This window comes from Rhamphochromis sp. 'chilingali' (genome assembly GCF_963969265.1).
Source record: "Rhamphochromis sp. 'chilingali' genome assembly, chromosome: 7".
NCBI lineage: Eukaryota > Metazoa > Chordata > Actinopteri > Cichliformes > Cichlidae > Rhamphochromis > Rhamphochromis sp. 'chilingali'.
Window position 1 is genome coordinate 1,829,504 of NC_137934.1, and position 25,453 is coordinate 1,854,956.

The 25,453-nt window shown below is 44.7% G+C and overlaps 2 protein-coding genes and 1 long non-coding RNA gene across 5 annotated transcripts in view; 1 reads left to right on the forward strand and 2 right to left on the reverse strand.

Annotated features, from left to right (window-relative positions):
- Nucleotides 1–25,453, forward strand: part of adamts10 (ADAM metallopeptidase with thrombospondin type 1 motif, 10) — a 70,856-nt gene that overhangs the window by 25,590 nt on the left and 19,813 nt on the right. Inside the window, exons 5-16 of one of the 3 annotated variants that reach the window (XM_080886477.1) lie at nt 893–1,061; nt 1,500–1,645; nt 2,654–2,737; nt 4,268–4,413; nt 5,608–5,651; nt 6,134–6,239; nt 10,823–10,969; nt 11,157–11,298; nt 13,582–13,689; nt 14,982–15,127; nt 25,006–25,069; nt 25,217–25,319. In XM_080886477.1, coding sequence (XP_080742603.1) covers nt 893–1,061; nt 1,500–1,645; nt 2,654–2,737; nt 4,268–4,413; nt 5,608–5,651; nt 6,134–6,239; nt 10,823–10,969; nt 11,157–11,298; nt 13,582–13,689; nt 14,982–15,127; nt 25,006–25,069; nt 25,217–25,319 — 1,405 coding nt within the window. Of the gene's footprint in view, nt 1–892; nt 1,062–1,499; nt 1,703–2,653; nt 2,738–4,267; nt 4,414–5,607; nt 5,652–6,133; nt 6,240–10,822; nt 10,970–11,156; nt 11,299–13,581; nt 13,690–14,981; nt 15,128–25,005; nt 25,070–25,216; nt 25,320–25,453 lie in introns of all 3 variants that reach the window. The other 2 variants (XM_080886476.1, XM_080886478.1) reach the window with 2 other exon arrangements.
- On the reverse strand, nt 14,190–14,961 carry LOC308399295. Its single transcript, XR_013972111.1, has 2 exons — nt 14,393–14,961; nt 14,190–14,310 (listed from the first exon to the last, which is right to left on the reverse strand). It is a non-coding gene; the product is annotated as an uncharacterized lncRNA (long non-coding RNA).
- Nucleotides 15,725–20,071, reverse strand: LOC308399279 (uncharacterized protein; the record flags this gene model as incomplete). Its single annotated transcript, XM_080886435.1, has 2 exons — nt 15,725–15,807; nt 15,920–20,071. One exon carries the CDS (start codon nt 20,069–20,071, stop codon nt 16,499–16,501), a length of 3,573 nt encoding a protein of 1,190 aa, XP_080742561.1. The 3' UTR covers nt 15,725–15,807; nt 15,920–16,498.

The following is a 25,453-nucleotide window of genomic DNA, read 5'->3' on the forward strand; positions in this document are numbered from 1 at the left end:
CTCGCTCCGACCAAAGCCAACACATCTGAGCGGAATCAAAGGAAGTGTTAGTGTATCGCTCTCTCTGTCTCGCTCTCTCATTTTCCTCGCTCTCATTCACTCTTTCATGCTCTCATGTGTGCTCGTCTGTGTATGTGTGCACCGCCCAAAGGGCCCAACACAGACGGGACGATCGAGCTGTTTCCTGTGAAGTTTGAAGGTTCGCTAGCGTTGTTCACTTTCACCCAAATAATCTAAAGTGTGCCAAGAAAATACCCTGCGCACCATTAACGCCACCAGCAGGCTGACGGATTGCACCGTACAAGCAGGATGTGGAGGATGCTTGCGTTCGTTTACACTCCACCATCCGATGTTTTTCCAATCTGCTGTCGTCCGATCTCGAGGAGCCGGTGTGATCCGCATCCTCAGATTCCCGGCAGGTGTAGCACCTGTTGTGGTCGTCTGAAGCTGCCGCCCACCTTCTCCAAGGTTCAACGTGCTGCGCCATCATCTCTTCCTGTCAGCTGAAAGCAGTCTGACCGTCTGATCTCTGCTTTTCATCCAGAAAACATTTTCTCTTTTTTAGACCATCCTCAGTAAACCTTAGGGATGGTTGTGACAATAGCAGGAGATCAGCAGTTTCTTAAACAATCCACGTTCAAAGTCACCTAAATCACCTTCAGCAGGTCGTCCTGGTCATGCTTGAGTTGCTGCCGTGTGACTGGCTGATTAGGCGTACCTAATAAAGTGTCCAGTGAGCATATTTTAGGCATAGGTATGTGAGCTTAACTGACTCATCTGTTTTCACTTTTTGAAAAGAGTTTCTCAGGAAAACACTCGCACTGTAAAGTCATCTGTGTGCCGTGATGGCAATCCTCATTTTATTCTATTCTTCAAATCTGTTTCTCTGCAGCAGGGGGTGATTGTTGCTGGGGGAGAGGAGTACCTGATTGAACCCCTTGTCTCACCAGATAACCAAACCGGGACAGAGAGCGAGGAGAGAGCAGAGGGGCGCCCCCATGTGGTTTATAAGCGGTCATCGCTCCGCCATCAGTACAAGGGCCAATCCTGCGGAGTCATTGGTGAGACGAGAGATATTCTGGTCTTTTTTAGTAGCGGTTAAGGTCCAGACCGGAGGAGTAAACATCCGCAGGCCAGTCTGTGCACCAGCCAGCAGCAGAAGGCTGCGGCTGTGTCTGCGTTCCCGGTTGTGATTAGGCGTGACCGAGTCTGTGTTACAGGGCGTTTGCTGAAAAAGCACAAGTATGTTTGGAAAGCCGCCGTTTGACAAATATAAGAAAAGAAAGATACTTTGTAAAGCTGCCCTTTAAAATCTGCCCTACGATTACGCAAAGTGTGTCGAGTGTTTCGTCTAATTGCTGTTATTGCTGTAATTATTATTAATCTGTGGTCAAATGATGGGAAAAGCGAGAGAATCTGTTTCCGATACAAAGCTGGATCAACTTGAGCTCTTTTCAACAGCACGCTGTCAAAATGTAAGATTGTGTGATCTGCCTCAGACGAGAAGCCGATGAAGGGCGCGTCGTGGTGGCAGCGGACGCTGAAGACGCCTCCTCATCACGTCGGCCGTGGCCAGCTGCCTCTGAAGCGTTCGGTCAGCCGGGAGCGCTACGTGGAGACGCTGGTAGTAGCTGATAAGATGATGGTGGGTTATCACGGCCGCAGGGACATCGAGCAATACATCCTGGCAGTCATGAATATTGTAAGTTTCACAACGCAAAAGCTTTCCTCTTCCTCTAATGAAAAAAGAAAAAAAACCAGCTTTCAGCGACTGACTGTCACATGGCCGTGATTTGGTGGCCTGGCGTCTTTCGAAGCAAAGAAGGAAATGTTATTCAGCTGATTAAAGGCGAGCTGGAAAGAACAGGGTCGTCTTCACTGACAGAAATAAGTCTCCAAGGCCGAGTCAGGCTTACGGGGGATGTATTATTAATGTTTATAGACAGAAAGAAAGAAAAACAAATGCGTAGCTGTTGCCTGATTTCTCCTCGGGGAGGCCACATGTTTTAGTCAGTGAGGCTTTCATACGTGCAGTTAATCACTGGAAAACCGTACGCACGCGGGAAGGAATCGCTCTTGGTTCTTTAATACAGATTTGCTCTAAAAATAGTCCAGTTTCTTTTGGTTATACATTAAAGTCACTTAGCTGCATTCTTTTTGCCCTGGCTGCACAAATTATTCCCGACTTTCCAGGGTGATGATTTGGAAGGTCAGTGCTTAAGCTGTTGTACACGGAGAACACATTAGTGCTGCGTTTAATGTGAACGCCTAGCTAGGAAATGAAGACACAAGCATATAAGTGTATGGCTCTGGTCTGTTTAGATACAAAGCTCTCCTCTCCAGTGCAGTATGCTCTGACTTTCAAACCACCATATGGATGAAACCCTGGTTAAAATAAAAGCACCTGTTTATGCAGTCAGAGCGGCGGGATCTATATTTGTATTCATCAAAGTCCCGTTTTCTCTCGTCCCCAGTGTGGTTTTTTTGTTTCTTTTTTTCGTTTGGGCTCCAGCGGGGAGAAATGACGGGAAAACATGTCTGTCATCTACAGAACATACGCTAACGATTGCCAGGAAAAAGCCCGCCGCGGTGTGCTCGGCTGTTCTATCAGCCGTTTTTAAGACTGGTCTTTTCTTGTTTCCCTGGAGGTCAGGTTGCCAAACTGTTCCAGGATTCTAGCCTGGGGAATGCAGTCAACATCGTGGTGACGCGACTCATCCTGCTCATGGAAGACCAGGTAAGGTGCATGAATTACTGCTAATACTAATTCTTTGGTCCTACTCTTTCCACAGTGTGTCTTTTGTCCCGCCCCTTCCTGAGCCTGGCTCTGTCGGAGGCTTCTTCCTGTTAAAAGGGAGTTTTTCCTTCCCACTGTCGCCAAAGTGCTGCTCATAGGGGGTTTCTCTCTAATACTGTGTGGTCTTTACCTACAGGTAAAGTGCCTTGAGGTGATTTTGGCACTATATAAGTAAAACTTACTGTGACAGAATATACATAACTAACGGCTTTTATGATCCACTGGCAGCATGTGGTTTTTTGGTGCACTCAAAGGTTTAGTGGGTTCTAGGCAGATAAACTTGAATTGATTGGCACCGAGCACATTTTCCCCCACTGATTATTTGAATAAATTAACTTTTGATTTGATATATTTCAGTTACATTTTACAAATTATTGCTTTGTGTGTACATCCATTAAAAAAAATACGATTGTAATAAGGGAAGAATGATCGACCTTTTCATCTAGGAGCACAATCAGGGGTAGAGTCACATGTTGAACAAGAGAAGGTGAACACAGAAGACGCACTCATGCTAGCATTTAGCTCAAGCCGCTGCCGATAATATGGCTGCAGACTCCTTTTCACGTGTATTATAACGCCAGCGAGTGACTGCAGGTCAGAAAAGATGCAGCTGCCGGAGACAGAGTCCACACCTGACCGCAGGGCAGGAGTTTAGCTCATAAAAAAGTGCATGACCTTACCAGCACAGCTCAGCAGACGACTGTGCCATGTGACTCTGTAGTAAACGACCTTATTAGCCTGCCATTAACAGCATGCGGTGAGACGTGTACCCGGCTCCGTTTTAATGTTAACCTTGTAGCACTTTGACAGATGAATCATGCTGAATTAAAGGGGAATTACGGCGCTGCTTTGAGGTTTCCTCTGTGGCCGTCTTATTAGGGAACATTTATGATTCATGCTTTTCATAGTGCCTCAAAATTAGAGCCCGTAATTTAGTGCCAGGATATGTTCGTTATCTCACATGGTAGTGAAGTAAATGTTAGGGTCATTAGCGGTAGGCGAGTATTAGTGTTGTTATTCTTACTCCGTGGACCGTTGAGGTCGGGGCGGGATCGAGAGTGTTCTGTGCAAGCGCTCCTGCTGCCGTTTTCCAGGTCTGAATAGGCAAGCTGCCCCTGGAAAGGAAAATGAGGACAGCAGTAGGGCCAGAAATGAGGGACTGTGGGATAAGACAATTACTAGTTATGTCACCGCACACATTCCTGGGTTACGAGTTCTTGCCAGCTGTGGCCAGCAGAGCACTCCCTCCGCGCTTCTACATATCTTTTACAGGATTGAGGGACTAAGATGCAATGCTGCGGTGGAAAAATGCCTCAATCGCTGCAATAAAGGAAGACGGGGTTATTATAGCATTGTTGTAATTGTTGTTGATGTTGGAATAACTTCACATTAAGTATCTTTCGTTCATTCCTGAAGCTGATTGTTTTGTGTTTAAACAAAGGAAGTGCTTCTGTTGTCTGTCCCCACCAGCCCACACTGGAGATCAACCATCATGCGGGGAAGTCTTTAGACAGCTTCTGCAAGTGGCAGAAAACCATCCAGCACCGCAGCAGCTACGGGAACGCCATACCTGACAACGGCATTGCTCATCACGACACCGCCGTGCTCATCACCAGGTCGGAAACCTCGAAAAGAAAAACCTGTCCTGCGGGAATGTCCGCTTGTGACCCTCGTAGGAACAAATAACCTCAATTAAGAGTCAACAGAATCAGTCATGTGTTGAAAACTAAATATAGTAAGGTTGGCCCAGCCAGTAAGACCTGACCAGGAGAGCTGGGCTGTCCAGTTCAGGCGCCACACAGCTCAGCACCTGATCAGACAGTGACACCGAGATGATCCGCCTCCTCCTCCGAGTTCACTGGATCTCATGGATGGATTTAATGTGCTATCAAGTCCTGACAGGCTGAATTTGACGCGGCTCCCTCGATTAACTCGTCTTAAACGACAGCATGTAGTCCGAGTGTTGCCCGACACTGAAGATTGTTTTTAACTTCTCTTCATTCCACTTTTCCTGAACCGGTGTTTTGGCATCGCTCCGCTTAAGGGATGGGGGAAATTTATACAGTATAGCTTTTTGCAAACTGATACAGACTCTGTGCAAGTCAACATTTATGGCAGGCATGAGTGTTCGTATGCTTACAATCTCATTTTTGCAGCCCCCAAAAAAGGGAGATAAAACAAATACTGACATAGTTTAACTTTGGGGGGGAAAAGGTGATGAATCATAGTTTACGTTATTTGAATACTCGCATTTAATGCACAAAATGCAGACACCAGTGGCAGATGCATGTTAAGTAAAAACAAAAAAAACACTGGTGCTATTGACTCAGGAATGTGCAACAGTGAACAGCACGGCCACGGTTTGGTCAGAGTCATCTGAACGCACTTGTGCTTGGGCAGCGCTGCCACAAATACTTTCCTATTCTGTGCAAAAGAATGTGCCACGAACTCGAGCTGCGGGAGGTTAGCGTTGGCGAGGGGAGGTGGGGCGTGAAAGCAGATAAATGTCACAACTTTTTTGAGATGCGGTCTTGGTGGCGGCTTGGTGAGAACAGCTCGGTTTTACAGCAGCATTTATCAAGCGGGGATGGAAGCTGTTCAGACGCGATGACACCGCAGTGACCGTCCGCAGTTTCCGCCTATTGTTCTTTTAAAACTTTATCCGTCTGCTGTCGCTACTGTGTGCAAGTGTGACTACGCTGCGTGTCCAAGTGTGTTCACATGTATCTTAAGCAGCAGCTGATGCAGTTTCTGCACCTTGTTGTGTACGACTGTCAAACCTCCTTTTTGTTTTTCCTCACGTCTTGCAGGTATGACATCTGCATCCAAAAAAACAAGCCCTGTGAAACTCTAGGTAACCTTCCATCACACGTGACCACAAACTTCCATATTTCTGATCCCGCTGACTCTTTCTCCTAGCCCTGACCGTCACAGCTTCATGCTTCCTCCCAACCGTAACCATAAACGTAACCCTACACCTTCTTCCATCCTTAACTCTGAAATCAGTTACTCATCTGAGAATAATTTCAAGGGTCCCACCCAGTGTGCTCTTACTTTCCAAAGAGTTGCAGGTTTGACATTAAAAAAAGTGTGCATGCATGTTTAAAGTTCTTACATGCTCAAGAAGGTGCGATGCAAATGATGTGCATCTGTGTACTTTTACACTCTGCATGTTTACTGATAACAACGCACGCTTTACTAAAAGCAGAGTTGGCAAAATAGTGAGCTGCGGCTGCTGGGAACATCATCCTTTCTCTCAGTTGGGATTCTCATTCGGTTCGTGTGCTTGCTTCAGAGTAGAGTTGTTTTTTATATTCATAGAGTGCATTTCTGCAGGTCTGGCTCCGGTAGGAGGGATGTGTGAGCCAGAGAGGAGCTGCAGCATCAACGAGGACATCGGCCTGGGGACGGCCTTCACTATCGCCCATGAGATTGGACACACGTGAGTAACAAACGCACGCACGCTCTCATTTTTAATTTCCTGGACACATTTGCAGATGTTGCACAAAAAAAAGAGACTTCTGTTTGATATCATCTCATCGCTGTGCAACATCGTTTACTTGTATTTCTAATATAATTACTCTGGCTCGATAAAAATCTGTCGAATGATAGGAAAATCCCGCAAGTTTGTGAATTCCAGGACAAATTCATCTTCGCCACAGAGGCAGGAGCGTTGCAGAGCTCGAGGTGTCAGACAGCAGAAGAATTACAAATATTCCTTCAGTTTCGATGCTGCTGGCCACAGACGGCAGCGTCGTTTCCAGAATATACGGCCTTTGCAAATATTAAACCGGCTGCCAACTCGATGAGTAGATCCATCGCAGCTGTCCGTGAAACAAGACTTAAACATGGGTTTGAAGCTGTCTGGGATTTAAAGGAATTGATTTATAGCGATGCTGAAATGTCTTTCAACCACCATCCCACGAAAATGCCGTATAAATGTGTCAGCCTTGTTTCAAAGTATGCGTTGGGGGGTTGTGTTATAAACCTCCGGAAACGGGGTCAAAATCCACAAGTGTTTCTTTTAGAAATCGAGCACCGAGGCCACGGGTAAGTGCTTCACACGTGATGACAAACATCTGTTCTTTAAATAAAAAAGACGCACAATCTGTGATCCGTGAACTAGACCTGGTTGTCCTTCCTGAAACGTGAAATGTCCCTTCGGGGTGTTTCTGATCTTCTGCTGGGGACCGAGTCTCGAACATCACGAGTCAAATCCATCAGTAAGAACGCTGAACGTCGTTCCTTTGCATCCCAGTGAAATCCGCTCACGAGCGGGAGTACAATTCTGTCTCAACATCTGTTACTGTTGTATCCTTCAGCAATTCACCGTCCCGTTCATTTATGTATGAAAATAGCATCGAGAAGTATTCGTGCAGATGGTGGATCCATCAGGGTTCTGCTTTCCTAATGGTTAACACAGGTCTTTGTTTTTTAAAGCACCCAAACCCTGAGGGTACCTTGTCAACATGACTAATTAATGTATATATATGCACACATGAGGGTGCACACATGAGGGTGCACACATGAGGGTGCACACATGAGCGTGCACACATGAGCGTGCACACATGAGGGGACCAAACACGAATGACTCTGCAGGGAGGTGGAACGTTTTGAGAACAAACGCAGCTACTGAGAGTGATATCGCTGCCTGCCATGGACTCCTTTGCTTCTTGTACGTGACTCTGAGGTTACAGCTGTTAATCAAATACAGTAAAGCAAACAATTAATTACGTTTTTGTGAAATCTTAGAGATTCAAACATTGCATTGTAAAATTTTGTGCATAAATTACAAAGATCTTCAGCATGCAAGCGTACTGACTTTGCTGATTAATCTTATTACTTACTTATCTTATTTTCAAGAATAATTCAAAAATTCTTTGCTGAAAGAAACCTCAGGAATGAAAATATGCCCGCCGTTAGGAGTACGAGGAAGTGTCGCCTTTTATGTATCAGGACATCCTGAGAAAATGAGGTAAATATGATCTACGATGAACAATAAGTCATGACATATTACACCGTGTCATTATTCGTTTAACAAAAAGCCAACCCTAACCCTGACTAGAGTGTGAGTAGCACTTGATGAACTGATCGTCAGCAACTGTGAGCGCCTCCAAAGAAGCAGAAGTTCTGTCAGTTTGCTGGTCTGCAGACATCAGCAATGAGGATTCACAGGGTGATTTCCAAGAACGCGAAAAACATTCATGACTAGGGCTGCTCGATTATGGCAAAAATGATAATCACGATTATTTTCACTGAAATTGAGATCACGATTATTTGACGATATTTATTTAACCCTTTAAGACCTACCATAGAACCAAGTCCGCCAGAGCTTATATTATTTTTTTTTTACATGCTGTAGTGCCATTTGTGGGAGCATTTCAAGTTGCTATACATCAATACAACTGTTATAGCCTATATTTTAAAAATGTGTATGTATTAAGTCCATAGTAACTACATTAATTGCAAAAAAGTGCAATAAACTACAAAAAAATTGAAAATCGTTTTTGTTTTGTTTACATATATTTCTACTTGGAGAAATTTAAGAGGTTTATCCCTCAAAACTTTAAATACAAAAAAGTTGCAAAAAATAGTTTCCCACCACAGGAAATTTATTTTGAGTGTCTTCATAGTTTTATTTTTGGAGATACAGCAATTTTTATATACTGCAGGAAAAACAAAAAACAATCCTATGATGCAAATTTGCAAAGAATGTGCATGTGCATCAAAATAAACTATTTCCAGCAGTGCAGTTTGAGTTCTAAGGCCTACAAGTAAAAAACTACATTTTCCGCGAAAATGACGTCACTTGCGATAGTTCCCGTTGACGTCTTTTTCAATGTGGGAAGTGTTATGAACAGCTGATCGGATCGGCAAAGCGTGTTTCTGGAATATTATGTTTTTGTTCCTGCAAGCGCTTTTTATGCACTTTTTGCAAAGCTATATGTGGAACGAAACCGTGACCGAGGACAAGCTGATGGCATAAGATGTAAGTACAACTCCTCTGGTTTCATATGGAGAAAAATTTATTGTGCTAGCTTAGCGGTTCAGGTTCTACAGGGATTTAAAAATAGTTACACAAAACGAGCATGCTGCTCTGACCGGCTTTAAAGGGTTAACAATAACAATGTATTGAATAATGACTTTAAAAAATAATATAAAATAGTGTGCAAATACTGATAACAGTGCAAATGTTTGCAATATAAGAAATAAATGAAAAATGTAAACTTTGCAGTGTTGCTCTGTGGTGCAGCTACGACACCATAGCAAAGTTTACACACTGTGTCTACTTGATCCACGTCTGACTCCGCGAACCCATAATGTTTCCACACCACTGAAGTTTTTTTTTTTTTACCTCTCTTTTCAACCAACGGCAGTCACTCTCCTCTCCAAATAACTTCTGCTTAGCTTTCCGAGCTTCCTTCGGGTCCTCTTAAGTATTCGAAATGCAGAGCAGTGCGCTTGATTTGCCACACGGAGCAGCGCGAGAGTAAAGCATGAGGGAGGGGCTAATAATCGGCTCAGTCATTTTTAATGATCGTTGAAAGCCCAGATCGTAATCGTGATTAAAATTCGATTAATTGAGCAGCCCTATTCATGACAGTTGTCAGTCAAAAACCCCGAGAGCTCGATATCAGACTCCACAGGCCTCAGTAAGCATGCTAAATGCTAAAGTTCAGTACAATCCAGTAGAAAAAGCCTGTTTGGAAGGGTTGCCAGCACAAAGCCTCTTCTCGCCAAAAGAAGACGGCAGCACGGCTTAAGTTTGCAAAGTTACATCTGAAGAGGCGGCAAGACTTTAAGAGCGAAGTCCTTTGAACAGACCAGAGTGGAGATGTTTGACTGTAATGCTCAGCTGCCAGAGGCTCCTTACAGTCATTGAGCAAACCATGAACTCGTCTTCTGAAGTCATCATTGGTTCATGAATCAGGACGATTATACCGAACACAGCAGCACATCTACAGCAGACCCACATGGAAAAGAAATAGTAAAAACTTACATGATCTACTCATGAAAGTGGCCACTTTCTCATTACTTTCATATATTGTTTTAGTATCCAAAACATACAAGTTTCATTTATATAATTTTTAAGGATCTTGTATCTGTTTTCACTCTTGTATGCTTTTCATACAAGTTTCACACAAGACAGATACAAACTTTAGAAGATTTATCTTTTCCATGTGGGGAATGCCTAAGAAAACGAAGTAATCGAGTACTGCGACGGCCCAGTCAGAGTGAGATTGGGGAGTCAAATGATGCGAGATACTCGATAGAGTCACAGGAAACAATAATAAGTTATCGCTGCTAAAGCTTCTGCAAGCTTCTGCAAGCTTCTGAATCGAGAGGCGTGCTTAGTTTTTCTCACGCTGCTTCTGAATTTCAGCTTTTAGTTTGTTGTTATGTAAAATATCAAAATCCGTTCATACGTCTGGGGTTGTATTTCAATAATTTTCTGATGATATTTCTTTAATCACGTCTTGATGTGTAAAATCTTTGACTTGACAAAAGGCGTGTTTTCTTTTTCCAGGCGAAAGCATTTAATACTAGAGTAACAAATCCTCACAAATTTCCTTAGAAATTGATTATAAAAGTAACCTAATTAGAAAGGCAGCTCTCAACTTGACCCCGTGTGACACAAAATTGGCCGTTTTGTTGTTATTCAAACATAATAACACGAGAGTTAAGACGTTAAGCCCCTTTAAAGCCGTACAGATGTGCCTTTATGAGGTGTAAATCAGTCCCAGACTCGATGTCCAATAAAACAACAACACCACCAGGGTACCAGGTTCTCCTGGAGACCGCTGTCCTAAGATGATACTAATGAAACATCTGGTGGGATTTTTTTGATAGATTGAAAGTGGACGTGTCAGACAGCTGTGGACTGTAATCTTTCACATGTCTGTTCTTTAGATCCCTCTCGGTTATCAACAGTGATCTTTTTTCCACTGTCCCCGTCGCTGCTGCAGGGATTATTACCGTCCACATGGCCTCAAAGTGTTGTCACTGTATCATCATGGGCTTTAGGTTTGGGATGAACCATGACGGCATGGGGAACGCCTGCGGGCCCCGCAGCCAGGAGACTGCCAAGCTGATGGCTGACCACATCACCATGAAGACAAATCCGTTCATCTGGTCCGCCTGCAGCCGGGATTACATCACCAGCTTCCTGGAGTGAGTCAGATTATCTGCAGCGGTGTAAATCATTTGTAAATGTGAGGGTTGAGGAAGGAACGGTCTCACGAAGACTGGTGTAAAATGTCTGATGGTCAGAGAAACATCCGAGTCGCAGACGGAGCAGGAAAACTTACCGCAGCCCGTTTAGTGTTTTTTCTTTCTGTCTCCTCGTTTGCACCTGTAGCTCAGGTATGGGCTCCTGCCTGAACAACGTCCCGCCAAAGCAGGAGTTTGTGTACCCCACCACAGCGCCAGGTCAGGCCTACGATGCAGACGAACAGTGCCGCTTTCAGTACGGCGTCAGGTCTCGACAGTGCAAATACGCGGTGGGTATATTTTCTTATCTTTCGCTCAACTTTTACAGAATTTTTCAATATTCATATTTTTTTCTTACAGTATATTTTCTGAAAAGATCCACGGACAAACGTTTAAGTGATGTCTGTCGTTTTTATTTTTTCTGCCACTGGAGAGAAAAAAGATTTCATGTTAGTGTGTTGAAAAACTTTACATTACCTCCAATTTGCTATGGGTGGTCTTCAGACTTGTCGATATACCGTGACATGAGTACCGAGGTTGGCTTTGACCTTCATTGTCAAACTGCACGACTACACCTTAAAAGTTTTTCCAGCTTGGAGATTTCAGCCTATTCTGTTCCAACCATGTGAGTAAACGTAATTAAATACACCATTATGGTATGTAACACTCTAAGGTCAAAGGTCAGTGTCAAACAAATTAGGAAATGTCTTTACAATGACACAGGAAGATGAATATACTACACTAGACACTACACCAAGCTGGAGAGGTTATGGAGAGGTTATATCTCTTGGCTGGCCTGGGAACATCTCGGACTTTCCCTGGAGAAGCTGGAGTAGGTCCGGGCTCTGCTCAGGGTGCTGTCCCCGCGACCCTGGATAAGCGGCATGGACAGATTTTCATATAACATCAGCATAAAACGTCCAAGTTTTAGAATTGCCCTTTGGGGGTAGTCGAGTTCAACATAACGACCCAAAAATTTTCAACTCTGCAAAAGTGGCATAAACAGGCATCCATATAATTGCACTTTCATGCTGCGTTAGTGATAGTATTTAACCTGTCTTAAGTATCCCTGCTGTTATAGACAATTATGAATGCAGCAGGAGACCCATCGAGAGGCAGAAAGGAGCAGTTTGTTGCAATGCAGTCGTCATCAATAACAAACACGCAGCACACTTTTTGTTTTTAGGCCCTTTTAAGTTTCCGCCCTTGAGGTGTATGCAGTGCCTCGAACACCTTGGTTGACACAGTTATATGTGTTTAAAGCTGGAGAGGATCCAACATGTGGCACAGGAAGTATAGGATACAAACAAAGGAAGCTTTAATAGCTGAATAATAATCCAAGAAACACAAAAGTCACAGTGGGATCAAAAGTCCACAAACATGGAAAACCAATAAAATCCACAAAGAAACTTAAATCTCAATGGAAATAAACAGTTTTTGCATAATTAAGATTAAGGAACTGACCTCCAGCCCATTGTTCCTTCAGTGGTGCTGGTTTCAGTCATTATGCAAATGTCCTGTTTATAAGGTTGAAACCTGCAGTCAGCTGAGACTGAAGACGTCACCTGATGATGACGAAACATTTCTCCCACTGAAAACATCCAGATGAACAGAATCAACCTTTGGAGAAATAAACAGGTTAGCACCCGTGGGACACACCAGCCTGTACGCAGGAAAACTACAGGTGAAAACAATCAGGTGAATCAGGGGAGACGGACAGGAAGCAGAACTGAACAAATGAACCCTTCAAAGTAAAACAGGACAATCCCACAGACACGGGTATGAACACTAGCACTTAACAGGGGGACGCAGGGGGGCCGGAGCGTAAACAAATACACGGGAAACCATTAATAATACAGTCAGCTATAATAAACCAAGACAAACTAAAAACCAGTGCATCGTATAAACAAACAGCCTCAAACCGAGACCCAACGAGTGCAGGAAAGCACAACGGGAACTCTCCAAATCCAACAAACACAAAAACCAGAACCTTAAACAGCAGAATAATAAGACTGAGACGAGTATCCAGAATCTGAGAGCAAAACATCTCCACATCCCACATGTGGTGCCCACCATAACACCCACACACACTTTCTCCCTCTGCCAGCCTTTACAGTCAGCTAATCCTTGTGGACTGGTGTTGTTTAAACAACGAGCCTCACTTTCTTTCACCGTGCGTCCATTCGCAGGTGCCTTTCAAATCTCCTTACAAATCTGTGATGTGAAACATCGTACCTTCGCTTAATAGCATCCACTTTATTGCACGGTCAAGTTTTACGGAGCCGGGTTCAGAGTGAGCGGACATCTGGAACAGCAAACTGCTTTATAGACTCGTTATTATTGATACTACGCGGTCAGAGCACGTGTACACAGTAAAACATAACCCCCACCGCCAGGTGTTGGAGGCACTGCTACAGAGGGAGAAGAGAGGAAGGTGAACAAGACACACATCTGCTCTCACGTCTGGGTTTTGACCGTCAGGTTGTCTCGCTTTATGCTTTCTTTTCTTTTATCGCACGTCTCGCTGTCTCAAATGTTTTTTTCTTTGTACTCTCTTTCATTCACACACACAGGAAGTCTGCAGTGAACTTTGGTGCATGAGTAAGAGCAACCGTTGTATCACAACCAGCATTCCCGCTGCAGAGGGAACCATCTGTCAGACCAACACCATAGAGAAAGGGGTAATAATGCTCTTTTGTTTTAATTAGGGCGTAAAGCAGTAAAGCAAAACAAAGTCCAAATATGGCTGCAAGTGAGGGCCGAGTGTTCACGAGAATAAAGAAGAAGCACGTCATCAAATACCTGCACTATTACAAATTTAAAAAAGGGAAAAATATCATCTCAGTAAACATGCGTTGGTAGGTTTGTGAGTCACGTGTGTTTCTTTTGTTTTCTCTTTGAGATTAGAGCGTATATGCCGACGCCTGATGTTGCTGCACATATCCTGTCCAGAATTAATTAAAAAATGTTATTGTTGCCTTACAAAGCCCTGGATGCACAGGCTCCGGGTATTTCTCTGACCTCTTGCAGCCTTATACCCCCTTAGATCTCTTAGATCAAGTGATCTTTTGCTTTTACCAAGGCTGAGGCTCATAGAGGCGATCGAGCGTTTGCAGTCGTAGCGCCTATGTCATGGGCCGCGGTGCGCGGGCACGAAAGGATCCAGGCGCAGACTCCGAGCTAACAGAAAGACACTTTATTGAAACAACGAAAGGCGACCCGGGGAAATTAGAGAGCAAAACAGAAACTAAAAACCCGGGGAAACAATGACACGAGGAAGCCGGGATCGGGACGGCGGGGGGCTGCAATAGAAAGGGGAGATGATTACTAGGGAGCCAGGAAGCAGGGAAAGCATATCAGGACTGAGTTAGAGTAGGGGCTTACGATAGAACGGGACCGTGGGAGCTCGGGAGGGAAGTGTGGCAGTCCGTGGGGGCAGGAAGTCCGTGGGAATGGCGAGTGGGCCAGGTGAGCACCGCGAGATCCAGTTGAGCCGGAGGACAGGCAGGTAGCAGACGCCGAGTAGAAGTAGGCAGGTTAAACAAAGTTTCAAGCAGAAGAGAATGCACGCTTTTCGTGGAAGTCTGGTTACCACTGACTAACGGACTGGCGTGGAGCATCCGTCAGCGCCAGATTAAGTGGATCTCCGTGTAATCACCGTGATGGAGAGCAGGTGTGCTGGTGATGGCCCAGCCCGGGGGTGTGGCTACCCGAGCATCACGCATTCCACAGACACAGGACCACGGACCATGACAGCCTAAGCTGGCTTTTAATACAGCATGAGAGTTATTTGTTAATTCATATTTGGTGTTTGCTATCAATACTCTAAGTTATTTTAGTAGGTATGTTGTATTCTTGTGCAGCACTTTGGTCAACGCTCTTGTTGTACTTAAATGTGCTATATAAATAAATCAAATATAACTATAACTATATATGATAATTGCTATACTTACACGTATCTGCAACTGTGCAGTGGTGCTACAAGAGGGTGTGCGTAGCGTACGGGACTCGCCCACAGGGTGTGGATGGAGGCTGGGGTCTGTGGTCTCCCTGGGAGGAGTGCAGCAGGACATGTGGAGGCGGCGTCTCCTCTTCTGTCAGACACTGCGACAGCCCCAGGTACGGATTTAGCTCACCTGATCTTAGCCAACGTGTCCTCCATGTTTTTATTGTTGAACTTTACTAAAGCAGCTCAGTGTGATTCAGAAGGTGAACCATATTTATCTTACTTACTTACTCCGGGTGGCGTCTCGGTTCATCCTCAGTAATAAGCCTTGTAGCTTCTCATTGGCTGCCCCTCATAAAAGGAAAGCTTGCATAGCAGGTGGGTGGAGCTTCTGTGGTTGCAGTTAAATGACCATATGAGATGGTAAGTATTCATATATTATAAGAGCTGTTGTTTCAGTCCAGAGGATCTCCAGATTATAGCCCAACATCCAAAACACACAGATCAGGATGGACACAGCCAGCCCACCCATGTGTGCAAGTGGAAGCCTGGTAATCGATGCTTGAATTGCAATAGGATCTTTTCATTATATGTTTTTAGTTTTCCAAACTGGTATTTATTCACTACTGGTTAGATTAAATCCAAAGCCATAGGGCAGAAGTAAATGAGCCATTAAATGCTGCTTCTTCAAACTCAAACACGCTGAAAACATCAGTCCTATCATTTAATCCAAGATGTTCTTGCAGGCAGCAGCGGAGTGGGGATTGTTTCTACTCTGGTCGAAAGAATCCACGCTTCGTACTGATGTCCACAATTCTTTTATTCCTCTCACAATCATGGAGCACCGTGAAAACTAGAAACAAGTAAAATAATATCGATAGCACATATGATATTCATCTCAGCCACTTATTTCCTTTCACAAGGTGCACAAGTGTTAAACAAATAACAGCATAATGATTTTTTACCGTGTACGCCTTGTAAAACCAGCAGTAGAAAAGTTGTATATTCCGAAAAGTCCGCCGTGTTACCGTTCTGTCTTGTCTCTCCCGCGCACAACTTCCGGTTCCCGCAACTCACAGGAAGTGACTACTTCACAATAATATTTTAACAGAAACATTTCTTATAAGCAGGATATATCACTGGATTCATAGATTACCTTTCCTACTGCAAATGTACACAAGCATGAGAAGCAAATAAAGAAAACAAATAGAAAACAATAACGATCTCAGATTCACTTTGGTGTTGTCATGGCAACCCACACAAACATTTCAGCGTCAGCTACACTCCCACCAATTACCTTTGATTATTACAATTGAGAACGTAAATACACTTGCATTTCTCATTATATCAATGGTAATTCCCAAGCACCATGTTGTTGTTTTAAACATTCTTGCATTGACATAAACAATATTCTTTTCTCAACAAATGAATTCAACAATATGAACAGTAGATTTTACATCTCCATAACATGTGCATGAAGTACAGCATAATGACAACTTCTATTTTAGAAGGGAAATCTAATCAATGAATGACATTTTTCCCATTTAGCTGTTTTTCACCAGGACCACTAATTTCTGAATGGGTCTCTGAATGATTGAGGGTTGGACGAGGCGTTCGCCTCCCTTTCCTAACTTCCGATCACCAGTCTGGATTGTCACCTTCCGTACAAGTCCATCATCATCCTCATGTGCTTCCACAACCCTAGCAAGTTTCCATTCATTGCGAGGAACATCTTCCTCTTTGAGAATCACAATGTCACCCACCTCCACATTACGTCTTGGTGTATGCCATCGCTGTCTCAGAGCAATATTGGCCAGGTATTCCTTTCTCCATCTGTGCCAAAATTGCTCAGTCAAATACTGTACCCTTCTCCACCGTTTCTTAGCATACAGGTCCTCCTTGACGAATTTACCTGGAGGTGGAAGTGGGACTGAGGATTTCATGGTGATCAAGTGGTTCGGTGTGAGTGGCTCCAAGCTTTTGGGGTCATTGATGTTATCAACAGTGAGTGGGCGGTTATTCACGATGCACATAGCTTCATAAAGGAATGTCCTCAATGAAGCATCATCCAACCTTCCCACACTGCAGGCAAGGACTGTGCTCAGTACGCTTCTCACTGTCCGGATTTGACGCTCCCATGCGCCTCCAGCATGACTAGAGTGGGGCGTATTCATCTGGAAGTCGCACTGATTTTCTGCTAGGTATGCAGTCACTCTTTCCTTATCAAGTTCTTTCAGAGCCTTTGCCATCTCGTTTCTTGCCCCCATAAAGTTAGTTCCCTGATCGGACCTAATGTGCCTAACAGCTCCACGAAGGGCAATGAAGCAGCGCAAGGCATTGATGAATGCGTCAGTCGTCAAATCCTCCAACATCTCTATATGCACTGCCCTTGAGCAAAAACATGTGAAGAGGAGGCCGTACCGTTTTTGATCTTTGCGACCTTGTTTGGTGTGAAAAGGACCAAAGCAGTCCATACCACAATAAGTGAATGGTGGTGTGGGATCAACACGGTCACTAGGTAGATCTGCCATCCGTTGCTCCTCTGGTGGCGCGCGGGCTCTCCTGCACTGTACGCACTGCCTGATGTATTGGGCTACAGCCTTACTTCCACCAGTGATCCAGTAACCATTGGCTCTCAGGGCATTGAGGGTTTGTCCTCTGCCTTGGTGTTGTATCTTGGTATGATGGTGTGCAATGATGAGGTTTGTAACAGCACCATCTTTAGGAAGGATCACTGGGTGTCTTAACTCAAGAGGCACAGATGCCTTCCTCAGTCTTCCTCCTACTCTCATTATGCCATCTTGGAGAAATGGGTCAAGCTGAAAGAGTTGGTGGTTGCAAGGCAGCCTTCCTAGTTTCTGGCTGAGTGTGTTTAACTCCTCTTGAAAGGCATCTTGTTGTGCAAGCTTGACGAGAGTCTGTGCAGCTTGCTTTCTCTCTTCCACGCTTAAAGGCTCAGCGGTCCTGATCCTCTTTGCCAGCCGCTGGATACGAGCAATGACGTTGACAGCTGTAGTCCATCTTGAGAACCGCAGCAGATGCTTCTGGATGTCAAACTGCCTTGCTACATCAACCTTCAACACCTGAGTAGTCCTCACCTCTGGGTCTCCCACCAGCAAATCTGAAGTAGCCTGTTTTGTGGCTATCTCTCTTTCCCATAGAAAGCTGGGACCAGAGAACCAATTTGACTTGATGAGGTCAGCTACTTTGAGGCCTCTCGAGGCATGATCAGCAGGGTTTTCTCCTGTGTCAACATAGTACCATTTCCGTGCATCGGTGGTTTCTCGAATTCTCTGCACGCGGTTTGCCACGAACACATGGAACCTTCTTGCTTCATTATTGATGTAACCAAGCACGACCTTTGAGTCTGTCCAAAAATATTCGTCATCAACCTTGAGTTCTAGCTCGTCTCTTAACATGCTGCTCACAGATGCCGAGGTTACTGCTGCAGTTAACTCAAGTCTCGGTATGGTAACTATTTTGGTTGGTGCAACCCTCGCCTTGCCCATGACCAAGGAGCAGCATACCCTTTCTCTGCTTACCACTCTGATGTAAGAGCACTGGCCATACCCTTGACTGCTTGCATCAGAGAAATGATGAAGCTCGACTCTTTGAATCTCGCCAAGGCTGTCAGGTATGAAGCATCTTTGAATTTCAATTCTTTCCAGGTTCTCCAGATCCTTCATCCAAGTCTCCCACCTTAACTTCAAGCCTTTGGGTAGTGGCTCATCCCACCCTGTGCCTCTCTGACACATCTCCTGCAGCACTCTTTTCCCTTCAAGAATGACTGGGGCTAGAAACCCCAAAGGGTCATACAAGGAGGCCACAATTGAGAGAATCCCTCGGCGCGTTGCTGGTTTCTCCTCAAGTGACACCTTGAAGGAGAAGCTATCATTTTCAACATTCCACCTTATACCTAGCACTCTTTGAACTGGTAAATCCTCGTGATTAAGATCAACATTCTTTACCTCCGTAGCACGCTCTGCAACATCGACAGAGTCAAGGACCTCTCGGCTGTTGGAGAGAAATTTGTGAAGGTGCAGCTTTCCTTTGGCACACACGGCTTGGGCTTCTTTGACCAGTTCAATTGCCTTACCCACCGACTCTACACTTATGAGACCATCGTCGACATAGAAATGTTTCTGGATGAAGTTAGCTGCGGAGGGGTACTCTTTCTCACATTGGCTGGCAAGGTGCTTCATGCCATAATTGGCGCAGCCAGGGGATGATGATGCTCCAAACAGGTGAACCTTCATGCGGTACTCTCTGGGTTCAGAGTTTGTGTCTCCATTTTCCCACCAGAGAAACCGCAGGTAGTCTCTATCATCCTCGCTCACATGAAACCTGTGGAACATTTTCTCCACATCACACATGACTGCGATGGGATGTTTACGGAAGCGGCACAGCACAGCTGTTAGGCTATTTGTGAGGTCAGGTCCTGTTAGCAGATGGTCGTTTAAGGAGGTGCCTTCATACCTTGCAGAGCAGTCGAAAACCACTCTGATTTTTCCTGGTTTTCTGGGGTGGTAAACTCCTTGGTGTGGGATATACCAGACTTTCCCCAGCTCTGCTTGGTTTTCCACTTTCTCTGCATCTCCATCCTTGAAGACACCTTCCATAAATCTCACGTAGTCTATTTTGAATTTGGGATCTCTGTCCAGCTTCCTCTTTAGATGCTTCAGCCGTACTAACGCCAGCCCTTTGTTGTCTGGGAGATGCGGACGTGCTTTGAAAGGGAGAGGCATCTCCAGGTGACCATCCTTATTTTGTTGGATTCTGTCTTTCAAGATCTGCAGGAAGCAAATATCTTCTTGAGATATGCTTCTGTCACCAGGTTTTGTGTCTGCAAAATCAGACTCCAGGGCCTTGATGACAGCAAATGGTGTTATGGGTGGCACCTCTCTGACAGACACTCGATGACAAAAACCAGTCACATCTTTAGCCTGCACACGCTGTGGTGCGCTTCCCACAATGCTCCAACCAAGATCCGTCTCAATAGCATAAGGCTCATAGTCACCCCCAGTGACGACCCTTCTTGGAATTAACGCTCTGGAGCAGTCGTATCCAATCAACAATCCAACACCACAGTCCATCAACGGGGGTATCTCCTGGGCCATGCTTACAAGGTGTTTCCATTTGTTGGCTGTCTGGCAAGTGGGAATATGTGTGCGGTCAAGGGGAATGAAGTCCCTTGTGTAGGCTGGAGGCAAACTGATGGAAACATTAGAGGAAAATCCTCTAACTTTGAGCTTGCATACTCTTTGACTCTTCACGACTGAGTCTCTCCCCATCATGGTGGAAAGTTTAAGTTTCACTGGTTCCATTGTTGCTTGTAGCTTTTCGCACACCTCCTGATCAACAAATGTGTGACTGCTTTGAGTGTCCAATAGTGCATACACTAGGGTTTCAGTGTCCGGAGCACTAAGTGTTGAGATCCACACTGGGACTATCATTGATGTACTCCCACCTTCACCTCCACTCACACAACATGATAATGACAACGTACTTTCTTCAACTGCGCCTTGTGTTGATGCTGCTGTAGAACGATCTTCATGCAATGGCGTTGGGTGACTCTTTCTGCATATGCCACACATGGCCCTGTTCCTACAGTCTTTAGAATTGTGACCCTTTCTTAGACATGCAAAACACAACTTATTTTCAAGTATGCATTTTTTCTTATCCTCTACAGACATGTCCATAAGCCTCTTGCATTTATGTATGGAATGGTTCTCACTACAGCAAATACACTGGCCATTATTGGAATTTTGTGTTGGTGTGGTCCATTTCTTTGGTTTCCCTGCATCTCCCAACTTGATTTCACCAGGGTCAGATTTGGCGGTGGAGCTTGATGGAATCGGGGGTTTCACATTTGTGGCAAACGTGTTTGCTTTTGAACGCTTCATCTCTCTTGCTGGTGCCTCTGCAGAGTGCCTTAAGGCATGTAAGGATGACACTGGATTGCATGCAATGCGTGACTCCTTAGAGATAAAGGAAGCAAACTCATGAAAGCTTGGATAGTCGTTGCCCCGATCTAGCTGCTCTGTGACATAACGGTTCCATCTAGATGTCACCCAATCAGGAAACTTGACTAGTATTTTCTGATTCTCCTCACAGTCGTTAAGAACCTGTAAGCCCTTTACGTGAGGCATGGCATTACTACATGTTTGGAGGAAATCACTGAAATCTCTTAACTTGAGATATTCCTTTCCACCAATCTTCGGCCACCCATTTAGCTTATCTCTGAAAGCCCGCTGCACTACAAAGGAATGGCCATATCTAGCATTTAACCTATCCCATGCTTGTTGATAGGCTTCTTCATCTTTTCTGTAGAAGCTGCCTTCAAGAGAGGATTTTGCCTCACCTGCTATGTACTTTTGCAGGTAGAATAGCCTGTCTGCAGGGTCAGAGCATCGTCTCTCTATGAGGGCTTTGAAGCTTATGCTCCATTCTGTAAACTTCAGAGGATCGCCCGAGAATACAGAAGGTTCTGGAGTTGGCAAGCGAGTAAGAGCTAATGACTCTTGTAGCGATTGGACCAATGATGTCTCGTTTTGCACAACCTGCCGTTCTTGATCTGGGATGTGGTGAGCGAAGGGGTGTGCATCACTCGCTTTGCTGAATGGAGGACTGCGTGTCCCATCCCTTCCCTCTTCTTCAGTGTAGACATTTAGCTTTGCCTGAATTACATCAATGTCCCTCTGATTTTCAAGTTTTCTCAACTGCTGACGTTGAGCTTCGATGGCAGCTTCCATATCAATTTCGGCTTTCTTTGCAGCCAGCTGAGCAGCCACTTCCGCTCTCATAGCTGGAATGCTAGGTGACTCTGAGAGATGGTTAGAATTGTGACAGCTGGGTGCAGTAACTCTGGAGGCTGTGGATCCATATATGGACCTAGCATATTCATTATCAAGTAGCATGCGTAACCTTGATCTTTCCGCCACCGTGTCAAACTCACCTTCATCTTCAGTCAGACGTACTCTCATCAGCTGCAGCAAGTCGGCCGTCACGGCTGAGCATGCATCGATCTTTCTTCGAAATTCTTGACTTGGTGAGGTTTGGAGTCGAATTCTGTCATACTGTTCCTTTAATTCAGACTCAAGCTTCTCAGCCTCATCCATCATATCATACATGTCACTCTCAGAGCATACTTGCTTTAACTTTGTGCGAATGTCTCTTACGTTGCTTTTCCATTTCTCGTATGTTGCTTTGAACCTCTTCTCCTTTTGAGTTAACTCTTGATCTTTCAGTTCCTGCATTTTTGGCGTTAATCGCCTTTCACGAGAGGATTTTCTTGTTTTTGTCTCAGATTTCTCAGACACTACACTTTTTTCCTCTTCCAAATCCCCTGCATCTTGTACTTCTGACATAACATCAGGGTGACTATGACCATCTTTAGACATTTTCAGACTTTAAAGGGGGTATCTTATGAAGAGGACAAGATAACTAAGGTAATTACAAGAATGGATGTAATAGGCGGAGAATTATTAAAATTAACACAAAGGAACCTTAGCTTAGATTCTTACGTATGACAGCAAATAAATTTTCAGTTTCAGCCTTCATGAAGCTTGCAAGCAACAGGTAAGAAAACAACAATAATTTCCAGAACTTCAACAGATTGTCCTTTTTTTTTTTTTTTTTTTTTTTTTTACACAATCCGAAATTTGAACACTATTAATTCCTTGTCCATTACAGCAAATTTGTAGCTCATGTTCTATCCATCAACTCATGAGGCATAATAACTGCGCAATATAGCCTGAGGACTCACGCTTTAGCCTGAAACCGCTTCTTGGAGTGTCCGCTGAATCTGCAGCTCCCGATTGGTTGTCACAAAATGCAAAGCAACGTGTCCACTGAAGCCTGTAGCTCGCTGCAGGATGAGAAGCAACCGAGACCTGTAGCTTGCTGCAGGATGAGAAGAGCTTTGCACACCGAAGCCTGTAGCTTGCTGCAGGAGGGGAAGCGCGTTGCAAACCGAGACCTGTAGCTTGCTGCAGGATGAGAAGAGCTTTGCACACCGAAGCCTCCAGATGGATTGGGACACGTTTTCACTGTTTCTACTCTGGTCGAAAGAATCCACGCTTCGTACTGATGTCCACAATTCTTTTATTCCTCTCACAATCATGGAGCACCGTGAAAACTAGAAACAAGTAAAATAATATCGATAGCACATATGATATTCATCTCAGCCACTTATTTCCTTTCACAAGGTGCACAAGTCAAGTCAAGTCAAGTCAACTTTATTTGTCAATTCTGCCACATGTACAGGACATACACAGAATAGAAATTGTGTTACTCTCAAACCCTAGTGATTAGAAAAATGCAAATAAAATAATTAAAAAGTAAAAATTTAAATAAATACAATACAATTTTACGTATAACAAAAAAAAGCTATGCAATATACAATATACAATATTCAAGTAAGAAGGCATAGTGGTGCAAAATAGGCAAATAGTGCAAATGGGGATTTAGTAGTGTACGGTAAGAGATAGTGTAACAACAGAGTCTTATGAGGTCCAATGCTTAAGCAGTCCAATGCTCCACAAAGTGACTGGAGCAGGCCAGTGAGTGCGTCAGAGAGTGAGTGTGTGTGTGTGTGTGACAGAGTTCAGTGAGACCGTGGTGGAGAAGAGGGGAGAGGGGGGCAGAATCGGGAGGGAGTTAAGCTTCCTGACAGCCTGATGGATGAAGCTGTCCTTCAGTCTGCTGGTCCTGGCCTGGAGACTCCGCAGTCTCCTCCCTGACGGCAGCAGCTTGAAGAAGCTTTGCATTGGGTGCGTGGGATCAGCCGCTATGCAAAGGGCTTTTTTAGTGAGACGGGTGCTGTAAATGTCCTGGAGGGAGGGGAGAGAGACACCAATGATCCTCTCTGCAGCTCTCACTATGCGTTGGAGGGATCTATGGCAGGACGCATTGCAGGCTCCAAACCACACAGTGATGCAGCTCGACAGGATGCTCTCGATGGTGCCTCTGTAGAAAGTGTACATGATGGGGGCTGGTGCTCCTGCTCTTCTTAGTTTGCGGAGAAAGAAGAGACGCTGCTGTGATTTCTTGGCCAGTGCTGTGGTGTTGTACGTCCAGGAGAGATCCTCTGTGATGTGCACACCCAAGAACTTGGTGCTGCTCACTCTCTCCACAGACGCTCCGTCAATGGTCAGAGGAGCATGTTGGGTGTGCATTCTCCTGAAGTCCACAACAATCTCCTTCGTCTTCTCCACATTCAGAGAGAGATTGTTGTCAGCACACCACGTGGCCAGGCGTCTCACCTCACTTCTGTAGTCGGTCTCATCCCTGTTGCTAATGAGACCCACCACCGTTGTGTCGTCCGCAAACTTGATGAAGAGGTTGGAGCTGTATGATGGAGTGCAGTCATGGGTCATGGGTCAAGTGTTAAACAAATAACAGCATAATGATTTTTTACCGTGTACGCCTTGTAAAACCAGCAGTAGAAAAGTTGTATATTCCGAAAAGTCCGCCGTGTTACCGTTCTGTCTTGTCTCTCCCGCGCACAACTTCCGGTTCCCGCAACTCACAGGAAGTGACTACTTCACAATAATATTTTAACAGAAACATTTCTTATAAGCAGGATATATCACTGGATTCATAGATTACCTTTCCTACTGCAAATGTACACAAGCATGAGAAGCAAATAAAGAAAACAAATAGAAAACAATAACGATCTCAGATTCACTTTGGTGTTGTCATGGCAACCCACACAAACATTTCAGCGTCAGCTACAGGGATGATCACAAAATGACCTTTTAAATCGCAGATGCCAGATGCCTGGTCTCGAACTGATTAAACTGAAAATGGATTGACCCAAATCTGAGCCCGACACTCTCCTGTGTCGTTTTAAGCGTCATTTAGCATCTTTGTTTTGGCTTCGTTCTCTTTGAATTTGTTTACGGTCTAACAACAACAGTCATGTGAAAATGGCAGACGGCAGCTCTGTTTGTGAAAAAACAATAATGCAGTGACAGTGAATTTAAACACGAAGAAAGCTGAAAGTCAGTGCTGTGTGTGATGGACGTCGGATCTCTTTGTGTCACTGCAGGCCAACTATTGGTGGGAAATATTGCCTAGGAGAGAGAAAACGCTTCAGGTCCTGCAATATAGATGTGAGTATTACGGCTCTTCATCATCATCATCATTATTGCTCTCATCAACTAGTCAAACCACTATAATCAAGAAGAGGACTACGGTTGGAATGAATGTGTTTTATCTGCTTGCACGTATAAAACTGCGTGCACACGTGTATGTTACAGGACTGCCCCGCAGGCTCTCGGGACTTCCGAGAGATTCAGTGTTCCAACTTCGATAGCATCCCCTTTCGGGGGAAATTTTACACCTGGAGGCCTTACAGAGGAGGTGAGTGAGTAGTGCTCGTCTCTCTTGGGTTTGTGTGCGTGCACGAGTTTAATGTGAGCTAGCAGACGTTTCCCAGACCATCAGGTGTGACCAGACCAGGTCAGTCAGTGGTGGTTTGCAGGTAAAATAATGAA